General features: G+C 35.7%; 1 protein-coding gene across 4 annotated transcripts in view; it reads left to right on the forward strand.

Annotated features, from left to right (window-relative positions):
- LOC123532667 (protein white-like) overlaps window positions 1–19,391 on the forward strand; it is a 54,444-nt gene that overhangs the window by 18,139 nt on the left and 16,914 nt on the right. Inside the window, exons 1-10 of one of the 4 annotated variants that reach the window (XM_045314189.2) lie at window positions 4,490–5,061; window positions 14,054–14,199; window positions 14,493–14,541; window positions 15,135–15,324; window positions 16,209–16,379; window positions 16,830–16,996; window positions 17,383–17,454; window positions 17,750–17,852; window positions 18,724–18,819; window positions 19,223–19,251. In XM_045314189.2, coding sequence (XP_045170124.2) covers window positions 4,832–5,061; window positions 14,054–14,199; window positions 14,493–14,541; window positions 15,135–15,324; window positions 16,209–16,379; window positions 16,830–16,996; window positions 17,383–17,454; window positions 17,750–17,852; window positions 18,724–18,819; window positions 19,223–19,251 — 1,253 coding nt within the window. In that variant the 5' untranslated portion in view covers window positions 4,490–4,831. Of the gene's footprint in view, window positions 1–4,489; window positions 5,062–8,405; window positions 8,937–12,057; window positions 12,372–14,053; window positions 14,200–14,492; window positions 14,542–15,134; window positions 15,325–16,208; window positions 16,380–16,829; window positions 16,997–17,382; window positions 17,455–17,749; window positions 17,853–18,723; window positions 18,820–19,222; window positions 19,252–19,391 lie in introns of those variants that run through there. The other 3 variants (XM_045314191.2, XM_045314193.2, XM_045314190.2) reach the window with 3 other exon arrangements.

Consider the following 19,391-nt stretch of genomic DNA (forward strand, 5'->3'; position numbering starts at 1 on the left):
AATTATTTCTATTGTATTTCGTATCGGGTTTATTAAAGAAATTGTAATCATTATATTAATGCGCTCATAAATCGCGCTATGTAAAATTATCGTATTTGTACGTTATAGTACGGAAGTAAGCCTGTCAAAATAGTTTATTCTCTGATCAGTATTCAGACTTACCGTTGTCATTTGCAGAAGAGAACGCCTGATCCCCGCAAAATTCGTCTGCGCCGGTGAAAGTGTTAACGGTAAAGTTTTCCATGTCACCCGTATGAATTCCAATGGATGACGGCTGTGCACTCTCTTATATACGATTCGCTTTCTGAATTCGCGATGTCATTCGTTAATAATATTGAGCGTCGGTTGGTTAAAATTTCGACGTTTTCATTGGTCAAAACGACTTTATTGGAGACGTTTTATTGGTTCGTTTCCCTGACTTCTGATTGGCTATTTTATGTTTAGAAACGAAGGTATTAATCTGTATTCTAAAAGTGTTGGTTCATTTTAGCTTGGGATATCGACGGGTTTACATCCGTTGAGTGCGTAATAGTTTGTCTTTTAATTTCATTTTATAAATAGGTATTCTCGTATAGTTTTAATGACTGGTCAGCAGTACGTAATTATATTATACATTTTCTTTCGAATGGGTTTTATACTAGAGTTTCTTTATAACGCACGCGTATAGCTTTTGTTTTCGTGTTATCTCCCGGCCTAACTAAACTAAAAGGAACCAGCGTGTGAGCCATCTGGTCTAGTCGCGTAATGGCTGTCAAGTATTTGAATAGTAATTTTTCGCTTAACAGAGGTCTAAATTGAGGCTAGTTTTTGTTTAAATTTCACTGTGGATGTATTGTTGACATTTTGGTAGGAAACGTGGGAGAGCAGGTTGTATTCGGTGAAGTCAAGCTCAATTTTAGTATGAGTAGTACTTCCGGGTCACAGAAGTGTGATTTTGATGTCAGTTTACAGTAATGTGACCAGAGAAATCTCTCTTAGACGATACATGACCCCTACTTTTCTCTTCATTTTATATCAGTTTTATCGTAACTCTTTAAAATGAGGTAAGGATTTGTTCTCTGAAATGGGTCTAGCTATGTTTGCTAGCTCTTCGAAAAAAAAGTCAGTTTTATATAGAAGATATAGGGAAAACTATTTAGGCTATTGTGACCTGTAGGTCTGACCCTCGATGTGCGCGAACACGCCCTAGATAAGTATACAAGACATTCCTAAGCATTTTCATAAATACGTCATTAGAATTCAAAATGGCCGCCGCACACGCGCACTTATTATGAATTCTTATATGCAAATGAGTTACTAATTATAGTAACTAGGTCATCCAAGATGGCGCCCGTTTGTTTACAAGCAAAGTGGCCCCTATACTACTGTAAAACCCGAAATTGTACAGAGTTGTTTATATTGAGGGAATAATACGTTACCATGGAAACACGAGCCCCGTGACATATACATTTTAAGCTTATATATACCTGAAAGCAAACGCGCATACATATGTCATCAACTAAACAACAGTGAAACCAAAATACAATGAAAAGTGTTCAATATCTATAGTGTCCTTCTTCTTTCAATATAAAATACCTTTTATAGGATCATGTACTTCAAACCTGGATAAGAGTTGTACTTGAAGGGACATAGATAAACGAACTTGAGATTGTAGCAGCTAAAGCATTAAATTACAAGAAATACAATAAATTGCTACGGTTCAACTAATTTGAATTTACCCTGGTAACAAGGTATAATATATATACCCCTTAAATCGGATGTCCTCCTCCGTATCTTAAGTGGGTATCCGCTTGCATGATTAATCTAAACCACGCTTGGAGAGACCTCGGCGTCCGAATGGTTAATGTCGTGACTTAAAACTACTTCCCCGTCAGCGCTGTGGGTCGAAAACCTGCTTATGTTATAGAATTCTTTCATCTAAGGAAACCACCCAGCTGACTTTCAGAAGGTCGGTTGTTTCTTTTTATCTATATCATATAAAAAAAAAACAAGCGATATTATTCTTTTCAGAATAAGCAATATTTATCCTTACATAGTTCTGATGATATCGTTTGGGTAGATGCATTTGCGAAGGTATTGATAGCGGGAGTGAGGACAAATAATATTTATTTTAGGCCTTGACAAGAAATTGCTATGGTCATCACTGCGATGAAATCAACAATAATGATGATTTTCTGTTCTCCATTTAGGAATAGTAGTCCAGTTAGCAAAGAAAACTGTTGGTAGATCTATGTTTGTGTTTAAATTGAAAGCGTTTCAGTCCGAGCAATTTATATTTTGGCAACATTGTCATTCCTGAAAAAATATAGATTAGAGTCTACTTTGTCCTGATATCGTTTATATCATCTCACAGCAAGCTCATTATTTGTATCACAGCGGGCTTCTTAAATTTACCAGGCGTGTAAACAGTAAAGATATACTTGTAAGATGTTGATATGTATAGGACACGAATGTTTATCTAGCTTTGTTCTGATATATTTGAGTATATAAGAAGGCTTTTTAAAGATTAGATTTTCAACTGCGTCATAATTTGCATGACCTACATTCTGCCATCATCATGTTCTTAAAGACCCACCATACAAAAGTTACCTACCCCCACCCCCATCCCCCACTCCACCTCTCCCTGTAAACTACATGAAAATCATTCTGATATTAATATATGTATACTACAGGATTACTGGTGCCTGAATTAATGTGTTTTCAAAACTTCTTTCGCAAACGTATTCTATAAATCTCCATTTAGCATAGTTTTAAAAACACAGATACATAACTGTCATAATGCTATAGAAACGAATTGTGGTCTAAACTAAAATATATACATAAGTACTGTGCATTCGAACACATAAATTCAATGAAATGTAAAAACATTGAACACATTGGCCTTGCCATACATATGCTACTGTCAGTTTATAAAATTATATAACTAGATATAATGTACTTGTATTTCTCATTCTGATGCAATCATGTATAATCATGTATAATTGTCATCATGGGGCCTCCGTGGCCGAGTGGTTAAGGTCGCTGACTTCAAATCACTTGCCCCTCATCGATGTGGGTTCGAGCCTCACTCGGGGCGTTGAATTCTTCATGTGAGGAAGCCATCCAGCTGGCTTACGGAAGGTCGGTGGTTCTACCCAGGTGCCCGCTCGTGATGAAATAATGCACGAAGGGGCACCTGGGGTCTTCCTCCACCATCAAAGCTGGAAAGTCGCCATATGACCTAAAATGTGTCGGTGCGACGTTAAACCCAACCAAAAAAAAAAAAAAAAAAAAAAAAATTGTCATCATGGAAACAGTTAGTGGGTCTTTAAAAGTTGTTGCCTCTTACCGAAAGCATAGACTGTGTCCGCGGAAATGTTATTGTTTGATTGAAAATAGTATTTAACGCTTAGCCATACGTTTTGAGAAGAAAAAAGTCAAACAACACCAAATCATAGAAAGAAAGAGTTGTTTCACATGAAAATTGAACAGCATGTAAAACATGTATACAAAGAAGTATATTTTTATAGCTCTTTGATGTATATTACTCTACGAAACAAGTGTCATTCTACTGATTTAAACATTGACTTCCGGAAAAGGACTGCCTAAAGGGTAGACAAGCTTACTGTCGCTGAGTGGCTGCTTTTTAATTTCTGCCTTTTGAAGCAGTTTGACCGTCACAATATAAAACAAACTGTATACGTCGGATTAGTTCAACTCTTTAAAGGGGCCCCACTTCCGGACAGTTTAACGCCTTTAAAAAAACTCACCAATTTCAAAGAACTGTTACATATGTTCGTTCTGATGCATTTGCAATGGATTACGAGTGTTGATATTTCACATAACTAGGTGGAACACAGTTTTCAGGAATTGTTTATTTTTATTTCTTTACAAATGTCATTCATTTTCAAAGGGGGACAACTTTTTCAGAATAATTTAAGTATCCGTCGTACGGGACAGTACGGCAGAACATGTAATGGTCAGGTAAAATATTGGTAAAAATGTTGTTCGTTTATCAAATTTTTCTTTGTTGTGATGATATACTCCTAAACCTTAAAAGATCTCATACTAACTTAATGATAACTTTCCATACACCAGCTGGTTTCCTACCTCTTGAACCCTTGGCGATAAAGGACAAGCCGTTGGAAGCCAGCGACTTTAACCACTAAGCCGCAGACAACTATTCGGTCACACATATCTCATGTTTATAGATAGTTCAGCCTCCAGCGGGGCTTTGGATAAACTGGTGTTCCATGATCAGAAATACCAAGTTACCACCCTAGATCTATATCCTAAATGACGATACAAATAACTGATACTGTTTTCCTTTACTGCTGTCAGTAATACCCGTATTGTTCAGAATACATTATATGGGTTAAAAGGCAGGACAGTTTTTTGAAATCGGCTAATAACATTTTCGTCTCGGGTTACTGTTTTGCAAACCATTCATGCATCGGTTCACACTTCGTTCCCACGATTATTTATTCAAAAGTATTATTCAAGGAAGCTTTATGAGATTAATATAGTATATGTTTTGGGGATCTTCTCTCATTTAGGACAGAGCTAGGCTATCAAGTCGCTGCACAGACGTTTAAACCAGACACTTTTAAACGAATACAAGTCGACGTTTAAACTAATTGACAGACTCCGGATTTAGATGTTTAAGCAGATCAGCCGTTTCTTTATAATATACAAACGGACAAAGAATAGGAGACAGCTAAATACGAAAGTCTTCCTGTCGAGTGGAAATTTCGACGTACTGTTCAACAGTGTTTAAAGATTCAGTTCAGTATGCTGTAAGTTGTTTCAAGAAGGTTCTGATAGACAATATAAATAAAACTAAATTAAAACGATGACGGATATAAAGTATGACGATGCCGTGTTTATAATGGACGATGTTCAAGTGGTTGATAATAAACATAGTGGACATGTTTTCAATGATAACAAAGTTTTTGATAAATACAACGGACATAGTTTCAGTGATAACAAAACAGTTGATGCTAAACATAACAGGCACGGCCTCTTTCGTCCATATACAGGACAGCACCACGGACACAAGCATGGGCATAACGCTATTGTTCCGTAAGTTTTATTTAACACAATAGATCACTGCTTTTTTACTTCATATCTTATGTCCAGAACAGTTAACTAAATAACCAAAATTGATTGTATGTATTGACTTTTAGATAGGTTACGATGAGCAAAACGCATAAACTTGTCTGTAGGTAAAAGGTCAAGGTCGCAAATTGATTTGTATTTTTTGTGCCTGGAGCAAAACTTCAAAGTCATTCAAGGTACTGACTAGGAATACAGGATATAGGTGGATGGTGATGACATGGTTTGCAACAGTACATATGACTTCCCCACTGCATCCGACCCCAACATTAACCCCCTCCACAAGTTAAAATTACTTTTTTTAGGAGTGTCAACAATCAACATTAGTTTCTTTCTCTTCCCTCCACCACCCCGCTCCCCCAACATTACCCCCTCCCTCCCACTCGACCAAAAGTACTTTTATTTTCCGGCGAGGAGTGCAACAATGCTCATTACTCATTACTCCCACCTACACACCCTCCCGTCAAAAAAGAAGGAATTATCATTTCATAATATTAATTTTGGTTTAGACGTTGAATTTGGAATTCAATAGTGACGACATAGTTTACAAAATTATGTAAATGAGATTGTTTACAAACGGTCAAAGTTTGTTTATTATCAATCACTTCCTTCTGTTTTCGTATATATGTGTTAAAATGCACAATTTATCCGCTTACCGTAAAATAGTTAAACACCAGGCGATATTTGACATGTCATATATGGCCATGCATGGACAAAACGCAAAGGCCATCTCAGCTGCATTTTCCTCGCTGAATAAAATCTATTTAGAGTTGGTTTTCATGTCAAAAAAAAAAAAAAAAAAAAACAAATTCAGGTTGAAAGACATTTTACATCGTTAATTAACACTTCTATTTTCACACTTTTGATCACAGCATAAGGAAAGTAGCTCTTATATATTTATATACGGCATGTTGAATTGTTTATTGGTCGTGCGGTATGTTAAAATAAAAGTAGATAAGAAATAAAATCTCAAAATGTTGAAATTTTCAACCATTTTTATCATAATTATGATTTTGCTAACTAACATTTGGTACGTTGTAGACTGCTCAATAGTCAATAATTTTGTTCCCCGTCCCGACCCAGTGTTGTTTTTAATGCCTCCCTTAAAACAGAAGATAAAATATTTTGGGCCTTATATTTAAGGAACAATTTGACATATTCTATTACTTTGAATATATTGCTGCTTTACACGAGACATTTTACCTTGCATATGACACTAGTGGTTTAAGTCTTGTCATGTTATTTAAGCCTGTAAAAATTAAAATATAAAATGGCCACCCTGATTCTGCTCATTAGGGAAGTGCAATATTGCGACTCGCTACATGTAAGCCTGGCCGTGCCCAAATTTTTCGAACCTAAGTGTACCCTGCTACCTTAATTATTATACGGCGACCTCTGTCGTAATAATGAGGACTGGTTCTGGCTTCGATTTATAACGTCAAAATTATTATGAGAACAGTTTTATTTTGTTGCAGTCATTATTATGAGGACGATTATGTCACCATAGACTAAATGTCATGACGGAAGCAATTAAGCTAATCTAGAGGACAATAGATGCTTAAAATTACAAACAATGTCGTGTATATTTAACTATTTAAAGATGCGTTTTAAACTCCTTTCGTATCCTATTTCTTTCTGATCTAGTTACCTGCATATTATGTTTAGAGTATAGCCGCACATATGAGAGATGCCAAAAATATTTCTATAAAAGGTCTTCTACCGAGGGTTGAACACCATCAAACTTAATGCTGGAAACTTTACTCATACCACCACGCATAAACTTAACAGTTGTACGTCAAAACTGATATGATCTTTATATCAGAAACAAGTATCTTCTATGAATTGTATACATGTACATGGAAACAAAGAGAAACAAACGCAAACTGATACGAGTAAGTCACCGTACATATTGGTGAAAGGGGTACAATTTCACCACATTGTTCGACATGGTAAGCGTATAAGTCCGAGCAATGCCAAAATATGGATTTATATTTTGGCAACATTGTCATTCAGGAAAATTAATATTTTAGAATCTACTTCGCTTGAATAAAATCAGTTTAGTCTAAGCTCCTTATTTGTCTCTTTGCGAAAACCAAACATGTTACCAGGCGTTTTAAGAGCAGGTATTAATATGGCTATTGCGAAATATAAGGAAAAACGAATGATATACGGCTGTTTATTAATCTGTGTTCTGACATATTTGAGTTAATATCACGGTGGATAAGGTTTTATATAGGCCCAGATTAGTGTGCTTGTTGGTATTTTTTCAGGTCATCTTAAATTGTATGACTTGCATTTTGTCGCCTTCACGTTGTTAAGACGCAACACAACCTACAGTGTCCTATTTCCCCCCACCCCACATGCTCCATAAACTATATGAAGATCAAATACATGTGTAATTAAAAGGCCCTTCCTGAATTAATGTGCTTTCACAATTTCATTTGCTTACTTATTTTTGGTTTAGTTTTAAAACATAGATAAATAAAAACAAAGTATTGTCCAAACTGAAATAAATTCATCAAGTACTGTCCATACTGCTACATTTATTCATGAAAATAATTAGAAATTAAACACATTGTCTTGGTCTAATAGTCATGTCTTTTTATAATTATATAGACACTTGTATTTCTCGTTTTTTATGCAAATAATGTAAAAGTTCCTTCACGGAAACACAAACGATTACAGTTATTCTGTGGTGGGTCTTTAAAAGTTGCTTTCTGTAGCCGAAAATAGACATTATGATAACGTTGATATGAAATAGGATTTCAAATATTTCTTGCTAGCTTTAATGGCAGAGATTTTTTTTGAGGCATGGACAGGCGTGCACTGGCCGTCCGTACACCAGCTGGCTTCGTCCCGCTTGAATCATAGGCGATAAAAGCCATGTTATTCGAAGGCTGCGACCTTAACCTCTGGCTTGGTCCCAGGTAGCCACTGGGTTACAGAGATCTTCTTTTATGGAAAGTTCAGTTGGAGAACGGCCTTCCGCTTGGAACCACTGATCTATAGAGGGTTCACATATTTACATATAAGTAATTTTCAATGACAACAAATGTCTAGTTAGCAGTCCCTAGATCAATATCCTATATATCCTAAAATGACGCTAATGATTTTCTTTACTACCTTTGGATAAAATACCCGCATTGACTTTTGCAGGTTAAAAGAGAGGACGGTATTTTAAAGTAGGTTTATACCATTTTCGTCTCGGATTACTGTTTTTGAGCGTTTTAAGTGTACAATCTATACTTTGGTGCCAACTTCGGTCTCATGGTTATTTATTCAAGTGCGTTATTCAAAGAAACTTGATGGATTATCGTCTAACTTTTTAGGGATCGTCTTTCATTCAGCACAGAGCTACTGCGCATGCTGCAGTTACCAGAACCATGAGAATGTTAGGCACTGGAATATCGGCCGACATTTTAACTTATTTTTACGCTTTGGATTTAAATGTTTAAGCAGAATGATAAGCCGTGAAAAGTCTTTTATAACATACTAGCGGATAAAGAATGTTCAATTATAACAGAATTTTTCATATCGGTGATATTGATTTAAGTAGGAAGTAATATCGATCATTTTGACGTAGATCTACCGTTTAACAGGGTGTGGTGTACATGTTTTAGAAATTCAGAAAGTTGATGTAGCCAATGAAACAAGGGGTGTATGTCATTTATAAATTCGACAATGACAGATATAAAGCATGACGATGCCGTGTTCATAATGGACGATGCTCAGGTGGCTGATAATAAACAAAATGGACATAGTTTCAGTGATAATAAAGCAGCTGAGGCTAAACATCACAGACGTAATCAAGGACGCAAGCATGGACATAACGCTGTTGTGCCGTAAGTTTTTTTTTATTAACTATCGCAACAGCAGTCTTTAAGTGCCTATTCAGAGGTCCCTAATTCCCGGTCTGGCTACACTTTTTTCTCACCTTGTGACACATAGCACCTGCTAGTTTATTTGATTAAGCGAGAAATATGCGACTGAGATGGCCATGTCTCGATATATGACATGTGCATATTTTTTTTCTTTATTTCAGCATATAGCACATAATATATGAAATAGTCTTTAAGTATGTGATTACAAAATGAGTTATTTTGTACAATTAGTATAATACAAACTTGTGTGAAGCCTTAAAGCTTACCATGCTAAATTTCTGTAATGAATTTATGGTAAAGCCAGACTTTTTCAGCCGCCGCAAGGCTACCGTTCTGGTGCTATACCAACTGAGCTTCCCGACCGCCTTCACATTTCCTCCCTATTTAAATAATCAAGTCCTATACCGTGACATATTTCCAAACTGTTTCGAAATTCGTCGGGTACTTTATACATCAAGCAATTACAGACGTTAGAGGCTAACCACGGTCCCATGCTGGGTGAGAAAAATGTGCAGCCAGACAGGGAATCGAATCCGAGGCCTCAGAATAGGGTTCCGATGATCAACCGACCGACTTTCCCGGAGGCCTACACATTTTCTTCCCGTTTAAATAATCCAGCCCTACACTATGGCATGTTAAAATATAATTTTCAGTATCAATTGCACTTTAACATCGTTTTGTTTTGCACTTCTGTAATTAAATGCTTCAAACACAGAACGAGCGCCATCCGGCGCCGATTAAAAGATTTGGCCAAGAGAATATCAGGCGCCTTGCACTAGAAGCCACTAAACAGGCGGGCACCGGACGACTTTCTTGCGTGTACATGCCGGTTGGGCAGTTTTCACATTTAATTGGTGCCGGGCAGAGACCGGGCGGCGCTTGTGCGAAACGTGCAGGAAACCGCACGGACATCTATTTAGTGTGACGACACTGGCCGATTACTGGCGTTGACAGGACTCTTGTACATGTATTTAAGGCACTTTTAACGTCTGTGTGTTCCCGGAAAGAATTCTCTCCGCGCGGCAAAATCAACAGCAGCAACAACAACAACAACAACAACAACACATCTGTTAGCAAAAGTCGACAATAATTTGCTTTTGACTAATGAACAGAAACACATTTTATGTTTTAATCACAATGTGCACATACCTGACTGACATCATCCGATACCCGAACGATCATTTTACATCTAGGGCTTTTACAGATTCCCGGATGGTGCCATTACAGTTGCCGGACGAATTTTCAAGGAAATTTGGAATAAAAATCATTCTGCCGTCGCTCAATTTAAGCAAGTGCCGTCCGGTCCCCTTTCCGACAGTCGCACGATGAGGTTGCGGCATCTCCGAAGGCCAAATATTGTCCGGTCGCCGCAGAATTTTAACTCCGATGAGACAAAAATAACACTGCCACTGGCCGATTTCATCCAACGGTGTCTAGACCAAATAATAGGACGTTTCGGGACAGCGTGATAACTTTTGAGAATCGCTGTCGCCATTACGTCCAAACTTATTCTGTATATTTCTGATCCGCTGGGAACGTTTTCTGGTACATGTACAAAGTATTTGTAATGATTACATCTCTGATAATGAATTTATATTGACAATAAAGCATAAACTTGCCTCGCTAACATTTTATGAATGTGTATTTTGTGTTTTGTTTCGGCAATTTAATGTCATCGGTAGTCTGCTGTTTTTTGAAACCGGTGTCAGGGTAGATATCTCCTTGCACCTTTTCGAAGATCTAAGTCTCTTGTTTAAAAATATAACCCATTTGAAGTTTCTACATGAATATTAATGTGTAAGTTATTAAGGCAAGTAAGTCTGACAAGTATATTATGACTTTGATGGATTTTTAATGTCTTCTTTTCTAACAGTAAAATGCAGATACGGGTAAGGCTTAGTGGGATGACAACTATAAGCCAAATGAATAGGATCGCCGCGCTTACAGTATAAGGGAAGTAACTCTTAAATATCTGTATGCGGCTTGTTGTTTGATTTATGGGTCGTGCGCACTTCAGTACCATCTTTGCATAACATTTTTAAGATTTTGAATTAACCTGCAGTTCATTTTATCACGTTAACATTAACATTTGATCGACTGCTCATACTGTAGCCTTTATTTGTCTCCCGTCCCGTCGCATTTTTTTGTTAAATATCTAGATAAAACATGCTGGGTATTGCTGTTGTTGGCGTTATGACAAATATTAACTTGCGCTTACATGTACATTGCGTAAAGGGGTCTTATTCAGAATATATACTTTTTCAGTACATTGTCGCCGTGTCTAATAAATGACAAGACTAAGAAACTGTAATATTAATCCATACAATTAAATTGTTTACTCAAACTTTTATCCAAATATGTCACAACATTAAGTCAAACAAAACTCCATGCGTTCAACGTTTTTTTTTTTTCAAGTTTTAATAAAGAATGTTTCTAACTTATATCTTGCTAATGATTTGATATTGGTTGCGTATCATCTCGTGAAATATATTTGGAAGGAAAAGCTGTGTTACTAAAATTTATATTATATGTCATTCGAAGGGAGGCACTTCCCGTATATACAAACTGTGTGTTGTTGGCCTAAATCCGTGCTAAATTACAGGATATTGACAATCAGCTAAAAACAACTTCAGCATCATAGATTGATAAATGACCGTAAATTAATCCTTATCTAATACAAATGACAAATAGATTTCTAATTCAGTTGCTTTAAATCAGATATCAGTGGTGTCACTCCTCCAAAACGTCTCTATGTGAAAAGAACTTAAGAAAAGTATTTTATTTTTTTATATAAGGGCGCCCCTTCAGTAACCGACTTTGAATGGTAAAAACACAAGATAGTTAAATTTCTTCAAAGGATCAGCTTGTAAATGTATAGTCTGAATACCATCAACATCAATATTTCTTATTACTTGTAACACGTTGTTTCATTAACGTAACATAATGCATTGATTTCTGAGCCTGAGGCGTATGAGGCAAACGTTTGTGAAAGGTTATAAAGTGGGACTGTCATTTCTCTCGCAGTAAATACATCATCATTGTTAAACACACAGCGTGTGACAGAAAAGGATGTATTCACATTTATGGCTGAAAAAGCAAAATGAATGAATAAAATTGATTGGCTGTTTGGATACTATGTTACAGTTGCTGATCGAGAAACTCATCCTGACGTGTATATCGATCGTATATCTATATAGATATTAACAATGTTTAAGATATAATAAGTTTGCTTTGCACTGGATAAATCATTATGCATAGAAAAGTGAAACTGTGTTAATTAAAAGCTAACATACTAGATATGTATAACGCCAATCACTCAGTACAAGTTACTGCAGAATTTGTAGACTTGTCAGAAACTTGTGAAAATAATGTGGATACTCGCAGAGCATTGTTATGGTAATATATTTCTATCTTTTTTTATTCTTTTTGCTTGCCAGCATCTTAATTTTATACGTAATTCTGCATCTTAATACGCCAGTGTTTTGATAGATAGGAAATGATTCCACATCTTCGTAATCGCATCATATAAAATTTAATTTAATATATTTGAAATATTATTTGCATTTTAAACATTTAATTTAAATGTTTTATGTTGTGCATGGTCGTTACCGAGTAAGTTTGAAAAAAAAAACGTGACAAGGATGACATTAAAACCATTGTCAAATTGTTATTCATTATGTGACTAGCATAATAATGTTGATTCATTCAGTGAGTTTATTTGAAAGCATACACTTCTGAATTAAGTATTTCACTAGTTTACATATTTAACAATATTTCACTATTAAAAACAATTTCTCATCAATTTACACTTTTTGCAGTTACTTGTATACGCGCATTTTCTTACCCCCACCCCCTTTTTGTTTTCTGTTTGTGGGGTGGCGGGGGCGGCTGTGCCGTTGTCCATCCGTCTGTTCGACCGTTCGCCCGTCTGATTTTGTGTTGTGCACATCTAAAAAAGTATTTGACCTAGAGTCATCAAACCTCACAGGATCGTTTTTCATAATATGAAGTTGTGCACCTGGTGTTTTAATTGGGATTCATACTGTCAAACCAGCACAGTTATGATCCTTGACTTAAGCAAAAATACGTATACAGTGACAGGAGTGGGTTATCAGTGCCCTATGGACACACAATCGGTTAAAATTAGCCATACGACTTTTGTGTCATAAGTGAATATTAAAAAAATATTATATGTAAATCGTTATTGCCTCTTTCCTGTTTATCTCCTGTAACAAATGCAAAGCCTGGTGTGTCGTAAATAACACGTACATTCTGTAAAGCTTTCAGTTTAGTTAAACACAGATATTGAGATAAAGCAGCTGTCTAATGTATAATTACATGGGAAAACCCGAACGTACTGTCAGTATTTACAGTCAGGCCATCTAAAGAGGTAACAAGAAACAGTCGACTTAATAATGCTTTCTGCTGTGTTAATCAATTATTCAAAGCCTCGACATAAATTTTGAAAACCGTTATCATATATATATCTCAAAATCCAGAGGATCGAACGTTTTACTTAAAATGATATTTTGTGTACGTGTATTCGGGGCAGGACTTGAAAATGTCTTCGAGATAGCTGGAATTTTGAGATATGCAAGATCAAAATATTGAGTATATTAAAGGGCCATAATTACTTTACTTATAATACGGCTACCGCATAAACAAAGTCATTATGGCCCGTCAAGAAAGCAACAGTATTGAAAGTTCTTTCTTAAGTTAGTTTATTTGTCTAATTTCTAGTCGTTGGGATGAATATTTGTACACATTTTCCGAATCTGTTTTCGAAACTTTAATAAAAATGTATTCGTTGGAACATATTTTGTCATCATAGTGGTTATTTGTATCTTGTTATACTTCCATCATATGGAACGGTTAAGACTGAAAAATATATACAAATTCCAATTTCATGTTGTTCGGTTTATGAAGAACTTATATTTTACATATATAAAATGTGTCGCTTACATATCCAGCCGCAAAGATTAAGTCCCGTCTTTTCATATAAAACATTTATTCTGAAAATAAAGAAAACTAAATTAATCTTTATTATTTAAATTGAAGAATTCTTTTTTACATTTTAGGCATGAAGCCCAGCATAGCATGGTTGATTCCCATGAAACAGTTACGTTGTCCTGGGAAAACGTCAATGTTTACGTCAAAGGGAAGAGTAGAGTCTGTTGTCGAGGTCCTGACCCTAAGGTGGTCCCTAAACATGTTCTCAGAAATGGTAAATACATTATTTTTTTGGTGTTCTGTCTAAATCAAAAAAAAAATCCGTGAATTTTCTTGCTTTATAGCGTAGTGTTTACTGTAAAATTTGCATTCAGATAATATAACGACAGCAATATAATTTTACGCGGACGATTTTTAAATTATCTTAAAGGTCTCTGTACTTACCGCCACTGTACTTATGTGCGTATTTTATGTAAATTATTAGAGATTATGTATACTATTTATAGATCTAGAACATTTTGTCTGAAAATTTGTCTCGGTGGAAATAATGTGTTCTTCTATTCCCAGTGTATGGACACGTGAAGCCTGGTACCCTTTTGGCGATTATTGGCGCAAGGTGAGCTGATATATTTAATAATATACAATAATTACGAGTAAAATTAGTTTTAGACAAAATGATTGTATTGTCGTATTGGTCTTTCGTTGTAGACAAGAGCAGTTCAAAACAGCTTAAGAGATGTTTATATACTTTTCCCCGTACGCGACCATTCATATAAAACGTCAATAAAGGACAGTTGGCAGATTACTTACCCAATACAGCTCCAGCTTTTTATTTACACCTTTATTCGGAGGAAAAATGTTGCAATGAATTCATTGTTTGTTAATATGGTTATCACCATCGGCTGCTACTGCGAAGTTCCAGTTAACACTTTTTGAACGAATGACCGATTTCGACCGGTCCTAGAGGTTTTAATCATATTCTGTTTGTAGAAACGATACATTATAGTTAAATACATCTTTATCAAATCAATATGCAGACATATTTCTCTACACGGTATTAAATAAGACGCTATCACAGAATGTATGAACAGACAGACAGGCCCTATGTGGGGGCAGGAGTGAATTTGCTTACCTATATTATGGTCATGTAATCAAAAACAAACAACTACCTTGAGGCCTTATCAAAAATATGGTATCTTTTGTTCACAGTGGTTCAGGAAAGACAACGCTTCTGAATACATTAACTTCGAGAATAAACCCTGAAACTTTGACGTCTTCCGGTGACATCAAAGTCAATGGTATCGACGTAGGGACCGGTATCCGGAATATCTCGGCCTACGTCCAGCAGGATGATCTATTTATAGCAACAATGACAGTGAAAGAACATCTAACATTCAGGGTATTATAATCAGTGTAGCTTTCATTAGGTTTGATATTAATCTTCACCGAAAACGAGGATGATAAAATATGTCAATGTCTTCATACGTCCATACGTGCTCACGTCCGTCCGTCTGTGTGTCCGTACACTAACTCCGAAAACTATTTCAGAAATTTTGTAATGATTTGCTCATAACCATTTTGTCCAGAGCGTTATCCCAAAGCCCCTTGGAAAGCTCACAGGATGACAGAGGCCTCTGAGAGATATTACAGCCAACAAGAATGATACACTTGCTTACTAAAAAAACATTAAATTATCTCTCATTCTATGATTTACTCATAACATTTGTTGTAAAACTCCGAAACTATTTAAGGGATTTTCTTGAACCTTCTCTGTACTGACATAAATTATAAGTATATTTTTATCACATAGCCTACTAATACATTGCAAATTGCCATTTGTTTAACATTCCTAAGTCTTAACCGTCCAGTAAAGCTTTTTATCTCCGTGATAGTATGTCTGTGGCCATGATACTGTTGTCTGTAATCCATGGTGGCTCACCTACTCGGGACAAGTCAGTCCAAAACACTACATTCTGGTATTTAGTTTATATTAATTTATTTTAGCTCGATTGTGATGAAAGCTTCAAGCTTGTTTGAATCACACTCGAGTCCGCTTCCTGGAAAAACCAGTAACTGTGTCATATGAGAAGTCGTGGTCTTGACCCCAGTGGGGCTCGAACCCACGACATCTGGGTTGAGCGGCCGGAACCTTAACCACTAAGACCACCGCTCCCCTTGTAATCTGAACTACGCTGAAAACGACGTTTTAAAATACATACAAACAGTAGAAACAACATAAACTGATTTTCTAGATTCTGATACATTTAACATCACAATTTACAGGCGTTGTTGAGGATGGAAAAGGAAGTACCAAGACATAGAAGACTTGAGCGTGTTGACGAGGTTATACAAGAGTTAGGTCTACAGAAATGTCAGAACAACATGATTGGCAACCCCGGTAGAATCAAGGGCATATCTGGTGGTGAAATGAGAAGACTCTCTTTTGCATCCGAGGTATATTAAGAGATTCTAGCACATTATTTCATGTTACTTAGAAATTACATCTACTCATTCATAGACGAACCGAAATGTTGAAAAAAAACACCTCATTAGTTTTTCGCATGTCTCAAAATACGTTATTGGCAGTATACGTTTGAAATACTTTCGTTTTTACTGAAGTACTTTAAATATATCGCGTTGATTTGCTTGTAGAGTTTGAAAGGCTGTTATATGTTTGTTGTCTAAGATATCGTTCGAATATCTCGTTTGATAGATGGTAATATTGTGGAAGGTTGTTTTTGGCACCACGCGGCTTTGACCTTAAAAGGTCGTTTTGACCCTGAAGTCTGTACTGATGTTTAATTTGTAGCAAGATATTATTTGTTACTGTCTTGTTTTTGTACTTTTATTTTTAAAATAAAGGACTGATAAATCTGAGAACAAATCGGTTTTGATTATTTTTAGATTTTGACGAATCCGCCACTTTTATTCTGCGACGAACCTACCTCCGGTCTAGATTCATTCATGGCAGAGAACATAGTACAAACTCTTAAAAATATGGCAGACAAAGGGAAAACTGTAGTGTGTACAATCCACCAACCTTCGTCCGAAGTGTTTGCATTGTTTCACCAGTAAGTTTGTTTATCAACAAGATCTTTTAATGGTTTTAATCATTGTAGATTTTTGGAGCTTCTACTTGGATAATTCATGTTCAGACTGAAAATGAAAATGTTAAAAGTAGTGGACCCGATAACCAGCAGTTTATATTCGTTTTCAAATTCTCCGTTTGCAATTTCGACATTTTCCAGTTGTTATGAAGTGAAAAAAGTATCTGTTATAGCTGAAGAATGCTAAATCGCATACATACTTTATGTCGTTTGGCATTATTGGTCTAGTTCATTTTTCCATTTTTTTTTAAAAAATGTATAAATTTAAGATGTTCTGTTTCTTAGTAAATTGAAAGAATAATAGCGAACTATTTCAGGATAAAATGTCCGTTTGTAATTTTACGTTTTAGCGTTCTGGTAATGGCAGAGGGAAGAGTTGCGTTCCTTGGAGACGCAGAGGGGGCGCTCAGCTTTTATAAATCGTATGTTGATACTTATCATATTTTTGTCGTAGTTTCAATAAAGGTTGCAATCATTGGTAAGCTTTACTGTAATGAATCAGTTATTGTATCATTCACATTGGCGGGAAAATATACATATTTCTCGTTCATTTTTTCCGTACCTGATAAAAGATAAAATAAAAATGTTATCCTTTTTGTAACAATCTGCGATGTGGAAACAGAATGTAATGTTCGTGTAGGTGTTAAAATAACACTGGACTTATTTGTCTATGTATCTATGTAAAGATGTAACAATCCAGATGTGTTTCATCCACAGAGTCGGTTACCCCTGTCCAGTGAACTACAACCCGGCTGATTTCTATATTATGACAATGGCTGTTGTTCCAGGAAAAGAGACAGAATGTAAAGAAAAAATTGAGGTAGCATATTAATTTAGATATGAACTTACCACCTTCAGCTCGACTTTTCGAAGAAAAACTAGAGCTATTGCACTCGCCCCGGTGTCGACGTCGCTGTTGGTTAGAGTTTTTGATAAAGTCAAATACATGTATCTCTGTTACTTTCAAAGTTGTTGACTTGAAACTGTTATTTACTATCAAAGTCTTCACAATGAGAAACAACCCCCATAAGTCTGATTTGACCCCATAAGTCTGATTTGAATTTTGACAGAACTATGCCCCTTTTTAACTTAGAAGTCTTTGGTTTAAATTTTATCAAGTTTTACTGGCAAAGCTCTGATTCAGTCAGGCAAAGAGAAAAGTCGAGCGTGTTGTCGTACGGACAGCTCTTGTTTACTCTTGCAATGAAATGCGATAAACATCAGCTCACTGTATATATTTATAATGGTATAACCTTGGAACCATGGCGAATTCATGCAGTCACAAAAAATAGCAAAATATAAAGCCAGGCTCATGCTAAAATTTCAAAACCACGACAGTGTCGAGTTTTTCGCATTTGCATTTCCCTTCAAAGTTCTAGTCAGTACGGTAATTTTATCTTGTGTGCTGAACTTTAAATTCACATGTGCGTGTAGCAGTTTATTTACACATATTATTTTGATGTTCAGTATATGCCTACTAAACATTTTTTGTTGTTTTTTATACACATTGTTCGCCTACTAAATATTTGTTGTTGTTTTTTATACAAATTGTACGCGGTTACCCAGAGTATTGCCCGAAATTAAAGTTTTAAACTGTTTTACTTTAAACTTTAGAAAGACATATTTACATGTATTAATGCCAATGTAGTACTTTTAGCTTTCAATGGTCAGACTTTGTCCAATATTTTCAGGCTATTTGTGATAAATTTAGTGAAACAGCCAATGCCAAAGCAATTCTAGAGGAGAACAAACGTGTTGCAGAGAATCCGAAACGAACAGGAGTTATAGTAAGTGATTTAAATTTACTTTATAATCGTACACCTTACATACTGAGATAGAAAAACGAAAGCGTTGGGTAGGAAAAGAAAGCGTTGTGTATAAAATTAGTATGACTGAATGTATGACAGTTCATTTAACTGTTGTTTCTATGAGTTTAACGTGCCGTTTACTATAATTAATGTGGCGTAAAGTAATACTATGTCACTTTAAGCAAGACATCAATATGGAAAGCTGGTCGGTTGTTTTTCTCAGGTACCCCTTCCTAACTGAAGTAATGCAAAGCCTAAATAACTTCCTTTAATTAGTTATTCACCTGTTGTTCGGTTTTCCTCAACCAGCAAAAAAAAAGATAAGTGTATTAAAATTGTAGTCCCAAAAATTCTGAAATAATATGAAACATGTTTATTTCAGTTCGAAGAAGCATTCAGCAGTACATCAAGGTAATTGCACTTATTTGTTTATATGTCTTATTTATAATGGAGATGTATTTTACCATTAAAATGTTCTGAATAAACAGCTAGTTACCTCCCCTGACTGAAATGAAAATGTAAGTGATAAATAGAATCCTATGCATATTGTA

The sequence above is a fragment of the Mercenaria mercenaria genome, chromosome 11 (assembly GCF_021730395.1).
Source record: "Mercenaria mercenaria strain notata chromosome 11, MADL_Memer_1, whole genome shotgun sequence".
Taxonomy (NCBI): Eukaryota; Metazoa; Mollusca; class Bivalvia; order Venerida; family Veneridae; genus Mercenaria; species Mercenaria mercenaria.